The sequence below is a fragment of the Oreochromis niloticus genome, linkage group LG11 (assembly GCF_001858045.2).
Source record: "Oreochromis niloticus isolate F11D_XX linkage group LG11, O_niloticus_UMD_NMBU, whole genome shotgun sequence".
Taxonomy (NCBI): Eukaryota; Metazoa; Chordata; class Actinopteri; order Cichliformes; family Cichlidae; genus Oreochromis; species Oreochromis niloticus.
Genome location: NC_031976.2, coordinates 38919002 through 38935556, shown reverse-complemented (window position 1 = coordinate 38935556; position 16555 = coordinate 38919002). Strand labels below are relative to the sequence as shown.

Genomic DNA, 16555 nt, shown 5'->3' with positions numbered 1-16555 from the left:
CCAGCCTTGAGCCCCCAGCTGGCGCCGAAGGGGTAGCCGCATTATGATGGTGATTTTTCTTTTACAACAACTCGTGAGAATTTTGAGCTGTTTTTAACACACTGACACTGGTCTCTCAATCTCCCGTTGGATAGCTGCCAGTTTCTCCATGATGTTATTTACCTTCAATTCCGTGGTCTTGTCACTCTTTTGCTCACAGAGCAGATTCTGAGACCTCACGACTGCAGCCAACTGATCCGTGATGTATTCCAGCTTCCGCCCATAGGTGTTATTCTGAACGGATTCTTCCCTGATGAATCCCAATATCCACTCAGAGATATTATTCTGAGCATTCACTGCAGCCGCAAGCGCCTCCAAGCTCTTAACCATGCTCCCGTCCGTGAGCCCTTTCTGAGAAGCCGCACCTCGTCCCATCGATTCAATCCCAGCGAGCAGCCTTGTGGGGGTTTGAACAGTCGGTTCCGCTTTCTTAATTCTCTGATAAGCCAGGGCCAGGCCAGCTCCGATCAGCAAGAACCCTGTTATCATGGTTCCGAATAGATATCTTCAGCGTCCTCGATCGACAGTCCTGCCAGGCACACCATCCTCCATTTCTGCCACCCATCCATCGTGTATCCGGCAGGGAAAGTCCCTCCAGGGCACTCGGGCTCAGAGCCCAGACTTCTCGTTGAGAAAAGGGTGTCAATAGCATTCAGAGACCAGTTGATCAAATCCATAATTCTCTTTTGGTTTTAGACACAGACTGTGAGAGAGTGTTCCAGGGAAAGTGGAAAAAAAACACGAGACAAGACAAGGACATAAGAAGCTAAGCAGGGAAGATAGGGGAGAGGAGGAGAAAAGTGCGACCGCTTTCGCTGAGAGCCAAACTGTAGTTTCACATGATTTGCTCTTTTAAATCATCTGTGTCGTCTGAAGGCTGATTCTACTTGGATGTGTGACGATGTTTGAATCCTCAGAGTTGATTGTAAATGTCTTTCCTCCTCAGAGAAACACTCTGTGGATGAACATGGAGCTGCACTGTTGAAGAGAGTGAGTGTGACTTTAACTCAGCTTTTACAAAACTTTACGAAGACTTTAATTCCAGAAAAAAGGACATTTAGCTTTTAGTACTGATGGAAGGTAAACAATGTTTTCTTATGAAACTTGAAGTTTTGCAGTTCATAAAGAGACTGAAGTAAATATCAAAACCACCAGCTGTCTCTTCAGTGATCATTCTAAAACATATAAATATTAATGAAGACATCTTTTTCTATTAATATTTGATATTTGTACTACAGTTACACTGATGGAATTAAATAAAAAGAAAACTTTAAATCGTCCAACAGAGATATTATACAGTAACTAATACATTTCTGCGATTTTTCAGATAGAAGAACTGGAAGCTGTTACACAGATTCTCTTGGAAACACTGAATGAATTCAGTCAAAAGGATCTCAGGAAATTTATTCTGTTGCTGCCATTCACCTGCTTTAAGATGGGCCTGCCACAAATGGAGAGGTACTGGTATCCAAACAGGACAGAAGAGCTTGTGGATCTGATGGTGGATAAACTTGGTCATCAGTCTGTGGAGGTGATCAAGGAGGTTTTGACAGACATGAACAGACCTGATCTGATGCTGAGGCTGTCAGAGAGCAGCTCAGGTAAGACCAAACAAAGGTTTTAAAAATAGATTTTCTGAATTAACAATAAACTTGTTTAAATAACTTTTAAGTAACCAACATCAAAACAAACAGGAAACACAACAGACGTACAAAAATAACTTTGCATAAATCATCAGAACTGAATCCAACCTTTCTCTCTCGCTCTGTCTTGTTCTGACATCACTGGTGAGAATATTTGAATTCATCAACTTTTGATCATCTTAGACGTCACTCAGCTGCACGTCCTGCTGAACATGTTGTTCTGATGTTGAAGCAGCTCTGCACAGCATAAAGTGATCAAACAGCAAACATGTGGACAGTTAGAGGATGATTTTATATGTCAGCATAACATCATTCATTTGAATTCTTTGTGTCTCAACAAGGACGAAAAACTGAAAGAAGTTCAGAGCTTGAAGGTTGTCAGAGCATGACGGTAATCCCTTCCATTCATCCATTTATTCCTCAAGTTTCTTTCTGTTGGTTTCTTTCTGTCAGATTACAAAAATCAATATGTGTACTTATTGACTAAAGTGACTGTCCTCTGCAGCAGGACTCCAGTGATTGGACTAAACTTGAACCTGAGGTGAACAGTACAGATGCAGACGAGGCTCCAACTTACAGGTAAATCAACTTCCTGAATGCTGCAGCACAGCAAACTGGAACTACAGGAAACAGTTCAGCTTTGGATTTATTCCCAGAGGAAATTCTTCATTTTGCATCCAATTCACACGACTACTCTCTGTGTTTCCATTCACTCTGTTGTTCCTTCATGAGTGTGTATTTACTTCCTGTTTCAGCCTTCAGTCTGCAGCAGGACACTTTGAATGCAGAGTCTCAGGCTTGCGCTGGGTCTGTAAGGGAAAGACCAGCTTTCAGTACCAGTTTAGATCTTGGGAGGGACACATGGAGAGGATGGAGAGCAGACAATACATGCCTGCAGGTCCTCTGATGGACGTCACAGTCACTGCTGGGAAGTTAAATGAAGTTCACCTGCCACACTGGATCTGCATCGGTAAGAGGACATGAAGGAAGAATTTCAGATGTTTGACATGTCTGACAGTGAGCGCACAAACTGTTAGAAACTGTTCTTCTCACCATGTTTGTGTTGTTGTTCTCCTGCAGATGACATCCCTGACATATTGGACATGTTTGCAGTCGTTCACATAGATGACTGTGGAGATGTTGTGGAAAAAGTGTCTGAGGTCACACCAACACATGTCAAGTTAACTGAACCAAATTTCTCTCTGATAGGGGCTCTGATACGTTTATTCTTTCCTTTGAAAATCAGCTGTTACACGTTGATGTACTATAAACCCAACACATCATTTCTTAAACTCCACGTCTATCCAATCCGACAGGATCCTGCTCTGGAACAGGTAACTGAATAGCTTCAATGTATTAGGATCAGTGCAGGCAAAGAAAGTCACAGTACGATTGCTTTTATATTTTATAAAGGACACAAGGGGAAAAATACTATCTGGGCACACTGACCAATAGTTTTTAAATATGACATCATACTGACTGCAAACTCAATGATAAAAGTGTAATAAGCTAAAATGATCATTATCCTCAGAGTCCATCATGAATTTATTTTGTGATTTTAAATCCAAACTCAATTTTAAAATCTTCATCTGTTGATGACTGATATCATCTGATAACAGGGAATAGACAAGGAAGAATCCTCAGATGGATACAAAAGAATCAAAAAGCCACACCCAGACAAGCACCTGCAAACTGAGCGTACTTTCAGCCTCAGAGCCGACATGGAAACAGCAGAAATTCAACCACAGGTACAGTTTGTGAAAAGCTCTGCTGAGGAGATCTAGCCCCTCATTGTATGTGTAGATAAACCTCAACTCTGAAACATTTCAGTCATGTCTGAAGCTTGTTTTTAAGAACACTTTCTGCTGTTCTTACATTATTACCACAATCTTCAAACACTTTCATAACCAAAGCATGTATTTTTAACCCACTAAACCATAGAAAATGGTTTAGTGGGTTAAAAGCTGCACAAAATATTTATGTATTTTACATACAGCTATCTATCCATGCTTTTTCTTCTACTTATCTGGGGCCGGGTCAGAAGGGCAGCAATGTGATGAACAGTGATGATCTTTCTGGAATATGAGATAACTGCATCAACAACACATCATGTACAGACTCAGTGATTAATACAAATTAAAAGGACGAGCAGACAGATTGTGATTCACTCTGCACAGAAACAATATGGACGCGTTTGATGAGCTGTTTAAAATACTGCAAACCTTTGAACATAATGTTTGAAATTAGTCCTTACTTACGTGTGTGTGTGTGTGTGTGTGTGTGTGTGTGTGTGTGTGTGTGTGTGTGTGTGTGTGTGTGTGTGTGTGTTTTACACTTTTCCCCACAGGAGTTAACCTTCAGATATAACAGGATAAACTTCTATGAAGTGTTCATTGAGAATCCAGACAGAAAACTCAGGCTTACACTCCTGCACTCAAATGATGATGAACCAGTCTGGACATGTAACGTTTATCAAGGTTAGTTATTCTGTTAAATAATACAATGTACACAAAGTGTAATGGAAAACTTTCATCCTTTTATTTGACGGCTGCAAATTGAAGAGCAACAGCAATGTGAACGTGTTGTTTCTCTGCTATTTCATAATTTTTGGTCACTGAATGCAGCACATCAAACCCCAATAACAAACATTCATATTTTGATTTTCCTTTAATTCCAGATGACTATCCCATGTCTGGTTATGTTGGAGGTAAGAAAATACACTTAAAGAGTATTTAAGCTCTTTGATTTCACTCATATTATAACATAAAATGTGTTGCTGCACCTTTAACTAGTAGAGTTAAGTAGAATACTATTTAACATAATAATTTGTACTGTGTTGGTACTGCTAATTCCTGTCATCAGTGACTGTTCAGTTTAGAAGCTCACCTGTAAACAGATAAACAGACTTTTCAGACACTGAGTGAATTAAACAGATCAGCAGTGAGTCATTTAAAACCAAGAAGAGTGAGTTAAGGACAAATGTGTCTATATTAGACAATTTTATCAGTTTCTTTGTTTGTAATGAAAATTAATTAAATTGGTGCTTTTAATACACAATTAAAAAAATGTCTTTACAGCTTCAGGATCTTCAAAGGGAGCAACTGGTGTCAGTACTTCAGGTAATGGTAACATATGTCAACTCTGCTGTTTTCTTATTACAGGATTTTGTTGCAGTTGTTGACAAGTTACTGAGGACCCAAGTGTAGACACTGCACAGTAAGCAGGCGCACTCAGAGAGCACAACTCCCCCCTAAGAGCTGGGCTGTACTAAAAGTTTGATGTTTTATGATGTTTTTATCAGAACATGATGACATCAGCCTGTTTTTATTAAACATATCTACTCCAGCTGGCTGTTATTACAACACGCTGATGTCAGCATTGTTAATATGGAAATCTAGTCTAGTTTATTCATCTGTTTGTGTTAAAGAGCTCAAACGAAGAAACTGCTGATGTTCCCCAATAACCAATATGTTGCTTTAAATTTTTGAAATGATTAAATAGAAACTAAAGCTTTTTCCTATATCGTGGGACCCTGACCTTTGACCTTTGACCTTGAAGTATTACATACTAAGATGGTGAATTTAATTATCTTCACCCATGTGATTGGAGCAGAACTGGCTGAAAACTTTGGCTTCTATAAGCTGTCAAAACTTTATGGCATCATTGTGAACTGAAAAAATACAAAGTGTGCTGTACATCTCTTTCCATGCCCGCTCACATGACGTATTACTGGATATGTTGTTTTTTTTACTTGATTATGGTTTGACCTTGACCTTCATTGTTAGTGTCCAAGGTCAAAGTTGACAATGAAGGTCCAGGTTATATGCTTAGTTAGCACATTGTTGTGAAGTTTGACAATCCATAAAAAACACAAGGAGGGAAAACAAGGCAGGAGAACTCATACAAACACATAAACAGACACAGAGAGGGCAACGACACAAGGAGGAACTATTAAATAATCAAGGAACTAAACAGGGTAGAAACTAAAAACATGATAACTAGGCACCATAGAACACAAAGTGAACTTGAACACAACCCATAATACAAAATGACAAAAACACAGGAAAATTCAAAATGCTGGGTCAAATGACCGAGGATCGTGACAGCAGATGGTGTTAGCTATCAGCTTGTGATCCAAAGGTAAGAAACAAAATGGCACCATTTATTACAGAAAGGTTTTAGAAAAGGGCTCCATAGAACAGAGGTATAGTTTACTTGGAGGGGAAAGGATGCTGGTTTGATTCCAGTCAGAGGCACAAATCCCCCTTTGTGTTATGTCAGGAAGGGTATCGGCTGTAAAACTGCCAAATCAAACATCTGCAGTGACCCCATGTGGCAGGGCGCAGTTGAACGTAGCTTATTCCAGATTTCAAAACATATTTTTCAACATTATTCTGAAATTGCATTGAAATGGTCTGAAACCAAATCTCAGACATGACGGCTACACCTGTTTAATCAGATGACACAGCTCGATATTAAACTCTCTGATACATCAAACAATGACATCAAGCATCCATATTCCAATTTTTTCTTACGTTACATTTTTCCTGCAGGATCGTCAAGGGGAGCAGCGCGTGTCCGTATGTTGACAGCTGGTAGGTTCACGGATATTAACTGTTCTATCTTTTCAGTAAATTACTTTTAGTATTCAAGAAAAAAAAAACTGTCATAGTTGTTGCCTTACTGAGGATGAACTGCACACACGTAGACTTTACTCAAAACTAAAAATAGAGTGAAACTGGAATGAAAAGCACTGCGAAAGAAAATGACCACAGAATCCAAAACAAGAAGGAAAAGCTGATACAGGAAGACAACAAGAGTTAAAGCTGATGAGAAAATGACCAGGGAGAGTGAAAACGCACAGACTAAATACACGCCGTGGCGAAGGATACTAAAGCACTTGTATCTTAATCATAGACATGAATGCAGGCAGGAAAAGGAACAATCCAGCTTTGAAAATAAAACAGGAAGTAAACTGAAAATGGGACAAAGGATGTGCACATGGTTATCGAGAAGGTTGGTGGTTCAATTCTGGGCAGCTGCAGTCTGGATTCAGTATCCTTTGGCAGGACCCTTTTTTTTTTTTTCAAAACAGGGATTTTTCTGAGTTCATTTCAAAAAATATCTCCCTCCACACTAAAATGTGCATCAAATGCAATTTAAAAGAGCATTGCCATGACAACAGGTGGTGATATAACACAAATTATGAAGAAACGTTATGCAAAGTTTACAAAAATGAGCCTTGTATGTGTGGATGTAGCCAAAGACGGAGGAATCTGTCATTTCTGACCACGATTCATCCTTTAATGCGCAGATTAAAAATTCAGATGATTATGAATAAAATTAGAAACTTCTTGTCTCAGAGTGATACTGAAAAACCAGTTAATGTATTTTATTCCTTCTAGGCTGGACTACTGTAGGTCCTTATTTGGCTGTTCTAATGGCTCCAAAGTGGGCGGGGCCTGGTCACTTTATCTGAGTCCATTAATGTTAGATATCTGCTGCTAGTCTGATTCTGATGTTTTCATAGCATATTTAGAAGCAACTTGACACATTAAACACACTAGACTCCATCGGAAAACTCTTCATGAATCAAATCAATCAATCAATATTTGTTTCATATTTCTTCTTTCTCAGAGAAACACTCGGTGGATAAACATCCTCCTGCACGGGGAAAGAAAGTGAGTAAGAGTAACTTATTCTGACTTTAAACAACACAGCTTCATTCATAAGATTTAAATTTTAAAAAGCAATATTTTAAATGCTGGGTTAAAAATGTTTCAATGTGATGGTTCTTACACTTAACTAACTAATCACTGATCTAATCATATTCCTTTCTTTGCTATAACTTTACCAGGCATTGTTCAAATCAGACAGAAAGAGGTACGATGAAGATCCAGAAGAAGAAGAAGAGCATAAAAAGCTAAAGTTACAGTGGGACAGTGATGCTGCAGCACAGATGCCAAAGGTGAGTAACGCCTGACTTTACACACGAAAGCTTTAAGTCATTAAAATGCAGGTTAAACATAATTCAGAATGTAAAACTGAATAAAACCCCCTCGTAATTAAATTGGATGGTTCTTACATATAATTTTATTTATGGATAACTGATTGATATCACATTATATCTCCTCATTTGTTCTCAGGCATTAACAGTCCACTCAGACAGAGAGAAGCTTTTGGGAATGTTGGATGATCTGAAAAAGGACGAACTTGAAAAGTTCAAATGGTTCCTGCGGGACCGTGATGTTTTGGTGGAGCTCCAACCCATCCCAGAGAGCCAACTGGAGAAGGCCAGCACCTGTGACCTGGTGGATCTGATGTTGCAGACCTACACAGAAAAGTCTGTGGAGGTGACCAAGAAGGTTTTGCATAAAATTAACAGGAATGATCTGGTGCAGAAGTTATCAGACAGCAAATCATGATCCAAAGGTAACAATCAAAATGGCATCATTGATTTCATAAATAATTTAATCAAAAATACTTTTTGATAGTTAGATTTGCAGTACATGATTGTAGTATGGAAAGTAGCAGAGAGTCCAACTGACTCTGACACGAGGGAGGGTTTATAAGGTAGGAGCAGATTTGAGGTTAAAATACAGGAAATAACACCTATTTGAAGATTACTGTATTGTGTGTGTGTGTGTGTGTATTCTTAGGTTGATGCAGACATGAGGATGAGATCAAGATTTTTGAAGCATTTTTTTTTTATTTTAATATTTAATCTTTTCATTTAATTTTAACTTTCTCTTTTTAATTTTCTGTTGTCATGTTTTTATTTTCTGCAGAAATATTTCAGCTTTAAACATGTAGAAATGATCTGACAGTGATTTCCTTTCCCTTCTTTCATAGAAACACATTCTGTTTGTTTCTAGCAGCACAGTTTGTGAAAAGACTGAACCTGTTGTGCTTTTCTTTGTTTTCATTTATATACTTTCTAATTTACGATAATGAGATCATCATGTTTACAGATACTCACTGTGAGACAAACACTCAGGTTTATGTTGTTTTTTTAACTTCTGTAATGTGTGATGTCATTGAGGGGGGATATCCTAATATTGGTGATCTCCAATTCTGGCCCTTATCACAGAAGCTCCACCCACTTGTCCCTCAAACCTTCTGTTTGTGGGGAACAGCCAATAAGAACAAAGTTACCTTAAAGGGAGAGGAGTAAAAAAAGAAGCTTGTTTCAGAGAGGAAGAGGAGCTACAATCAAACCAAGTATAAAACAAATGAGAATGATTTTGAACTGTGACTCAGACAAAGCTACTCGAGTACAGTCCAAAAACAAAAGTATTAACCTGAAAATGAGCATTATATGTACAATTACATACAAAAATATCATGAACAGCTTTATGATTCTCATTTTGTTGAAGACGATAAATCCATATCACAGTATAAATGTGACACATAAAGAAAAGTCTTCCAGAATAATTTTACACTAACATCATATGAACTCTGTTATTTTCTGTCTTTTGTTCTTGTGGTCGTTGCTCAGTCTGGTTTGGAGTGAAGCCTGAATGAGAAAAGTTTCCAAGGTTAGAAGTTACTGAGGAACATCATGACCTGGATCTGATCTATTACTGCCATGTTTCTCACATTTTAAGAAGTTTGATGACTGCTTTGAAGATAAACTGGAGAATTTTATGCTTTTTAATCTTTAATATCCTGTTTTAATCATTGTTTTTTTTTATTCCCTTTTAAGCATGTCAGTAAACATTTAATATTGGCTTTCTACTAAATATAGCCACATAAATACAATTGTTCTTTATCAATTAAATATATTTTCGGATACATCAGGGAGCAACATTGGTGTCTATTAACTATTTACTGTCAAAAACTTGTTCATTTTTTAAATTTTAAAATCTGTAAAAACACGTCTTTCATGTTTATACGCACGTTGAAACTTTTGCTTGAATGAAGCGGCCTAAAAACAATGAAACAATGTACAATGAAGATCACTCAGTAAGATGATTACTGTGCTTTTGTATTTTAAGAGATGAGATGTTCAGGTCAGTCTTTATTTTCCTACAGGATCATTTTGATTTGCAGCATCAGTCGGTAAAACTGAAATATCAAAAATGAGAAAGATCAACACATAAATAACAGTAGGAATGAGGAATAGTTAAATAAATGACTAAATGTTCATTAAAATGATGGAACCAGTCAATAAGAAACATTACAAACATCAGAAATGTCAGACTGGGACTGGATGGCTTTATTTACACAGAACTGGATGTTTCCTGACTCTGAGGACTTTATTCGTCTAAGAAGCTCAAACTGTTCCTAAATGTGTCCTTATATTTTTACTTGTACATACAATTTTTTATATGGTTTAATTGTTAATAAAGACTCCTTTTTACCCTTGTTTTCTGGTTCGTTCGTTCATTTAAACTCCAGCCTCTCTGGAGCGTTCAGTTCTACAAAGGCTGATCAGCGTCGACTCCATCAACTCCATTTTAATCCAGCAGCATGAAGAACGAGTGTCAGTGAGGTGTGTGATGTTTATCTTAATCATTTAACCCAGTTTACATTTTCCACCCATCCATTATCCTTATTAGCCTATCCCAGCTACCATAGGGCGAGAGGCGGGGTACACCCTGGACGGAAACCTGTAACCTGAGCAAGTTTTATAGTTTACCTTTAAAAGACAAAATGAATTATTCAGCTGTAACTTCACAGGAACAAAATGCAGGTGGCAATAACTGAAGATATGAAAATGTAACCTGTGATGTGCGATGTTGGACATCTTTCATTCAAACGTTGCTCAAAATCATTTAATGACTATATTTAAACATGTGACGCTAATTTCAACATGAAGAAGCAAACATCCATGTAGTTGCATGAACTTCCCGTTGGTACGTGTCAGTATCTGCTGTGTGTCACCATCGCTGGCCCTGCACCTCCTGCATAAGAAGTGACAGGCTGCTTCAGTCCTGCAGGTACAAAAAGATTATTTTCATTTTCCAGGTGGTAACTATGACGACTGAGAAGCTGCTCACTTGGATGAATTCAAGTCACTGATTGAATAGCAGAAAGTTTCAATCCTCATCTCAAGTAGCAAACTGAAAGCAGCAAACACTCAGGATGTAGTGAATGTGATGATGGAGAATTACAGCCAAGAGTGTGTGGAGGTGACCAGAAAGGCTTTAATGAAGATGAGCAGATTCTGGTGCAGAGATTATCAGGTATCACCTCAGGAACCAAATACAAGTCAAAAACAAATAAATATGTAAAAAATGAACACATGGAGAGGATGGAGAGCAGACAATACATGCCTGCAGGTCCTCTGATGGACGTCACAGTCGCTGCTGGGAAGTTAAATGAAGTTCACCTGCCACACTGGATCTGCATCGGTAAGAGGACACGATGGCATTATTATTGAATATTAAATTACATTTATGATTCAAATTTTCTTGTGCAGATGACATCCCTGACATATTGGACATGTTTGCAGTCGTTCACATAGATGACTGTGGAGATGTTGTGGAAAAAGTGTCTGAGGTCACACCATCACATGTCAAGTTAACTGAACCGATTTTCTCTCTGAGAGCGGTCCTGATGAAACTCGGCGTTCCTGTGAAAATCAACTGTAACGTGTTGATATATCAGACCAACACAGCTTTCCTCACACTGCATGTTTATCTGATCCCACGTGATTGTCATGATCCTGGGCCATGTTGGCCCAGCATTCTTAGTTTTCGTGTATTTTTGTATTTTGTTCTTTATTTAGGCCATGGTTCCTGGGTTGCTCTGTTAACTTGTTCCTTATTTTGATTTCCCCTTGTCACTTTTTCCCCCTGTGTGCCCCTCTGTGTATCTGTGAGCCCTCGTCTCCCCTCCTTGTGTTTTATTCCATGTTTCCCCCCCATGTTTCGCCACTATGCCTGTGCTCTCTCTCTCCTCCTGCCTGCACCTCTGTACTTCCTGTTTTACTTTGACAGTCTCCCGTCAGTGTTGTGTTTGCTACTGCCGTGTCTCGTTATGATTATCTGTGTCAGCTGTGTTCCCCGTGTGCTCCCACTTCCCTCGTTAACCCTCTGTGTATTTATGTGCAGGTCTCCCTCAGTTCAGTGTTGCGTCGTCAATGTCTCCTCCCTGAACCTGTGGGCCTTTCTGTGTTCCCTCGGTCCTTCGTTTAGTTTTGCCAGTTTAGTTCTGTTTCTTTGTAAGGCCTGCAATAAAGCAGTGATTTTGAGTTCAGCGTTTGGGTCCTCATCTGCCTTCACACAGCTAGTTCATGACAGTGATCCTGGTCTACAGCAGGTTATTACATGTTTCACAGTATAAGATGGATAATGTGCTACAAATAAATCAGCAGACAGTAATATTGGATCCCTGTAGCATCTTTACACACACACATATATACATATATATTCTCTCGCTCTGTAGACGATGGACCGGAGAGAAGAATCCTGTGGATACAAAGTCATCCGAAAGCCACATCCAGAAAAGTCCTTGAAAATGTTTCATCGTTTCATCCTAAGAGCAGATTTGGATGGTGCAGAAATCTGTCCTCAGGTATGTTGAATTTATTGATGAATCTGTGTAAGATCAGTAAATATATTAGTCTGTTTAAATTATATGAATTCATGATCATCAGATTTCTCTCCCTCAGTAGAAAAATATCTTACAGGTTCTTCCTGACTTTATCTTTTCATTCTTTAACAGGTGTTAAAGCTCAGATATGAAAGCAGAACTCCAAATTTCTTTGAAGTGTACATGAAGAATCCAGACAGAGACTTCCAGCTCAGACTCACACCAAAAAAAGAGCTTCAGTCAGTTTGGACCCGCACTGTTAGAAAAGGTAAGATTCAAACTAGTCTACAAAAATGTGTCATCACTGTACCACGTTCACTTTGAAGATTTATTTTAGCGATCATTATGTAACACAGATGGCAAATGTTCCTGTGATCTCTTTATGCTGGTAACAAAAATGTGAATGAAGAAATAATTCAGATATAAAATAAATATCTTTGCACCAAACTGCTCGGCTGTGCACGGCTGATTTCCTCCAACAGAGTGATGATGGTGGTGTTGTCCTCTAACTTCATGAAGATATTCTCTCCATGTCTGTGAGTGCAGTCATGGCTGTTCAACATGAACAGGAGGGTGCTGAGTGCACGACCCTGGGGGGCTCCAGTGTGGCCCTAGAGGGGAGGAGCTGTGATTACCAGTCTGAACAGCAGCCTGTTTGACAGGAAGTCCAGTACAATGTGTTACTGAAGACCAGAGTGACGAGTCCGCCAGTCAGCTTCACAAACAGCCTGCTGAGAGAGAGTTTGTTATATTTCAGATGTATGAAGAGCGAGTGCAGGGCAGTGAAGACGACATCATCTGTGGCTGTATTCAGCTCAATGACAGTTATTATTAAAGCTAACGCCTGCTGGTAGATAAGCGCAGCAGATAAGGTTTATGTTGCTGTATTTTCACTGGTTCATTTTTCCACTTTCAGATGAATACCAAAGAAGTGGTAAAGTACAAGGTAAGATGTTTCACATTATTTGTGTATAAAAAGAACTGCACTTTGTGTTTGGCTGTGGTGGGTTCCCTTTGGTATGACAACATTAGTGCTGAATATTGGCATCCAATAATCAGACAGTCTCAGAGAGGGGAAGACAGAAACAGACTCAGGCAGAGGCAGACATGTGTTTGACTGGTTTGAGGGTGAAGAGGGGAAAAAAGCAGAAAGATACCGAGTTAGATTTGAGTCGATTATGTACAAAGTAAAAAGAAGCACAACAATGACTCAGTTTGTCTTTAATATTTAACACATATCAGTGAGTTCTGTTTGGAAATAAGTAACAGAGGATGTAAGCTATGGATGGATTTAGTCTTTGATTATCAACATATGTGATGAATCTCTGTAATCTTTCCTCAGAAAACCACTTTGTGGATAAACACAGAGTGGAGCTGATCCAGAGAGTGAGCAACATCGAGCTGATTCTGGATGAGCTCCTGAAAGAAAAAGTTATCCAGCAGGAAAGTTATGACAGAATCAGAGCTCTGCAGACCTCTCAGGAAAAGATGAGGGAACTCTACAGCGGTCCCCTGAAAGCTGGCAGTGCCTCCAAAGATGTCTTCTACCAAATCCTTCAGACACACGAGAGACTCCTTGTTAATGACCTCTGCTGAAAGAACGTTTGCTGAAATCCATTTTGTGTTCTACAGTGAAAGTATTTACAAAAGGGAAATGCTGACATTGTCTCTGTGTTTCTGATATAAACATAAGAAATATCAGACTCTTTGTTTTATGCTTTAATATGATAGTGGGCGGATTTATTACGCTGGTTATAATTTGGACCTGGTGACATCATACAGGCTGAATATGAATGTTTACTCTGTTGTTAATAATTACAGGTGCTGGTTGCTGTACATGAATCCTGAAAACAGGAAAGAAATAATGAGACTGGGAGACGTGTCACAGATGAGCTTTCGTCCCACTTCAAACTTTGTCTTTTGCATATTTAATATTTTCAAATCTTCCTCACAAATTCAAATAAAAAAATCATAATATTCGTCCATCTAAAAGTTTTATAGACAGTATAATGTTCAGAATTGAAATAAAATGTCTTTCTATAATTTTGTTTGGTTTTCTTACGGTGAGCTGATTTTGCCCATAAACACATTCTGCTGCTGCGTTTACGACAGGATCCCTCCTTTAATAACATCTGTTTCACATGATAATTAGACGCTAAAGTTTCATTAAAGCACAACACAAACGTCCATGTGTAGAAGAAGCAGCTGTTTGTGGTGATCAGAGTTATCAGACTTTTACAGTTTTTGTATTTTTATTTTGACATTTTCTTTAAATTCAGTTTTGTTCAGTTAGTTTCCAGAGAGCGTTTTCTCATTTCAGTTTAGAGTTTAGTGTTTGTAAACGTTTTGTTGTACTTTTTGTGAATTTCAGTGTTTTGGTCTTTGAAACTATTAACTCTTTGGTTTTCTGTCAAAAACATGATGAAAACCGGCACAAGAATAAAGTTAATTCCGGCAAATTTAAATTTCTGAGCTCAACAGTCCTCTCCTCAAACTGGCTGTTCTTCTGCTTGTATTTCCGCTCTCTGTCGGGCCTCCAGGAAACCGCAGGTCTTCCTCTTTGCTGACAAACGTTTAGTGAATAACTGAAACTCACAGTATTAAAGATTTATACCGTCTGTGGTAAATTACAGCCAGAAACCCGAGTATTCAGTCAGAAATAAGTAGCTAAATACTATTGGTATGTGAATGTAATCCTTACTTCGGATTGGAGCTTTTTCTTGTTAATAAATTCCGAATTTTTTAATCGTGTGCCTGGTGCCAGATTGATGTGCAGCCCTGCGAAGCGAAGGCGGGCTGACAGCTGGGAGGAGAGAGAGGCAGAAACGCGGAAGTTTTTCAGCTTCATTGTTAAGAGAAAGTGAGAGAAGCAGCGGGAGAACAGCGCCTCACACTAAGCTGCTTCACAAACACTGAAGAATGATTTTCCATCAGCGGTGATTCCAGGTGTTCAGATTTTACATGAAGTATTGAAGGTAAGCGCGGCATTAAGTTCTGCTTCCTTGTTGGAGTTGTTTTCGTATTTGCACAGCGTAGTACTGGTAATCCTCATTGCTGGCGTTTTCCCGGTGGGCCGATGGGTTAATATAATCACTGCAGCCGCTGCACCAATCCGTCTGTCGATACTTAAACTCTTCCACTTGGGGCAGTAACTCATCCCTGAACCAGAGTGGGCACTCCACCATTTTCCGGCTGAGGACCATGGCCTCAGATTTGCAGGTGCTGATTCTCATTCCCGCTGCTTCACATTCGGCTGCGAACCGTTCCAGTGTGAGCTGGAGGCCATCACCCGATGAAGCCAACAGGACCACATCATCCGCTAAAAGCAGAGATGAGATTCTGAGACCACCCAAGTGAAAGCCTTCTGCCACTTGGCTACACCTAGAAATTCTGTCCATAAAAATTATGAACACAATCGGTGACAAAGGGCAGCCCTGGCAGGACCCATCACCCACCGGGAACGAGTCCGACTTATTGCTGGCTATGCGGACCAAGCTCGTGCAACGGTTGTATAAGGATCAAATGGATCAATTAGAGGATCAATCCTCTAATGGTTACAATTTTAGTCATTACTATTTAACATTCAAGGAATGCTTGGCTCAACAGAGCTCTGCCTGGCTACAGTGCTGAAGGGAAACTAAGGGTTGTTCTTATTTTAGATGTTCTAGCAGCTACTACTGTTTGAGAGTTAGAAGGAAAGTACTTTTGATTTGAGGCACCCTTTATCACAGAAGCTACAGTATCCACAGTTATGTGCAGTGAAGACATAAAATTATTAACAAGATAATCAACATCTGGTCATAGAAGACGTAAACAGTGAATTAATTATATTCTTAAACTTATGTCAGTGTAGGTTCTCAGTTAATGTGGTTATGGTAATCCAAGGAGCTTGGAAAGAGAGAAATTTGACTTCTTTAAGTTTTTTTTAAAAGACGTTTCACCTCTCATCTTAAAAGCTTCTAGAAGCATAAAAATCTACATAATCGTAATCATTATGTTTACACATAATCGTCCTGCTGTGACCAGATTTCTGTAAGGCTGAGTAACTGGAACTAACAGGGAATTATAGCAGAGAAATCTAATGTTTAATAATCCAAAGTTCACTGTTTTACTCTCTGGTGCTATTGAGGATACTGTATTGTTCTTTCTTTGTGTGTGTTTTTTTTTAATTATTATTATTATTTATCTTGAAGTCCTTTTGCTGGTTTTTAGTTTGTTTTTTGTCTGTTTGGGAGCTGACACAGTCTCTATGGAGATGGTTTTTGGGGGGATAAAAGGAGGAGAGAAGCTGCAGAGAGGCGTGTAAGACTGAATGCAAGTTCTCCTCTTACACT

At 39.0% G+C, this 16555-nt stretch overlaps 3 protein-coding genes and 1 long non-coding RNA gene across 4 annotated transcripts in view; all 4 read left to right on the top strand.

Annotated features, from left to right (window-relative positions):
* The window catches only part of LOC100692820 (uncharacterized), a 60745-nt gene extending 57279 nt beyond the window's left edge, over window positions 1-3466 (top strand). Inside the window, exons 30-36 of the mRNA XM_025911149.1 lie at window positions 986-1029; window positions 1367-1640; window positions 2024-2073; window positions 2188-2261; window positions 2438-2652; window positions 2763-3016; window positions 3302-3466. Of these exons, the coding sequence (XP_025766934.1) occupies window positions 986-1029; window positions 1367-1640; window positions 2024-2073; window positions 2188-2261; window positions 2438-2652; window positions 2763-3016; window positions 3302-3466 (1076 nt within the window). The remainder of the gene's footprint in view (window positions 1-985; window positions 1030-1366; window positions 1641-2023; window positions 2074-2187; window positions 2262-2437; window positions 2653-2762; window positions 3017-3301) is intronic.
* A 602-nt stretch (window positions 3467-4068) lies between these two features.
* LOC109204216 (uncharacterized) lies at window positions 4069-7357 on the top strand. The gene is made up of 5 exons (XR_002063782.1): window positions 4069-4159; window positions 4360-4389; window positions 4844-4898; window positions 6236-6277; window positions 7320-7357. It is a non-coding gene; the product is annotated as an uncharacterized LOC109204216 (long non-coding RNA).
* Window positions 7358-10529: 3172 nt separating this feature from the next.
* Window positions 10530-15131, top strand: LOC109204215 (NACHT, LRR and PYD domains-containing protein 1b allele 2-like). The gene is made up of 7 exons (XM_025911508.1): window positions 10530-11038; window positions 11107-11337; window positions 11929-11948; window positions 12075-12203; window positions 12354-12489; window positions 13138-13167; window positions 13564-15131. Exons 1-7 carry the CDS (start codon window positions 10930-10932, stop codon window positions 13815-13817), a joined length of 909 nt encoding a protein of 302 aa, XP_025767293.1. The 5' UTR covers window positions 10530-10929; the 3' UTR covers window positions 13818-15131.
* The window catches only part of LOC109204075 (uncharacterized), a gene marked incomplete at its 3' end in the record, with an annotated part of 48982 nt that continues 47490 nt past the window's right edge, over window positions 15064-16555 (top strand). The window contains 1 exon segment of the mRNA XM_019364260.2: window positions 15064-15196.

Coding starts and splice junctions, on each gene's coding strand:
- LOC109204215 (XM_025911508.1), top strand. CDS start 10,930: ATGGAGAGGATGGAGAGCAGACAATACATGCCTGCAGGTCCTCTGATG. Junction 12,204..12,353: donor GTGCAGAAATCTGTCCTCAG/GTATGTTGAATT, acceptor ATTCTTTAACAG/GTGTTAAAGCTCAGATATGA. Junction 12,490..13,137: donor GACCCGCACTGTTAGAAAAG/GTAAGATTCAAA, acceptor TTCCACTTTCAG/ATGAATACCAAAGAAGTGGT.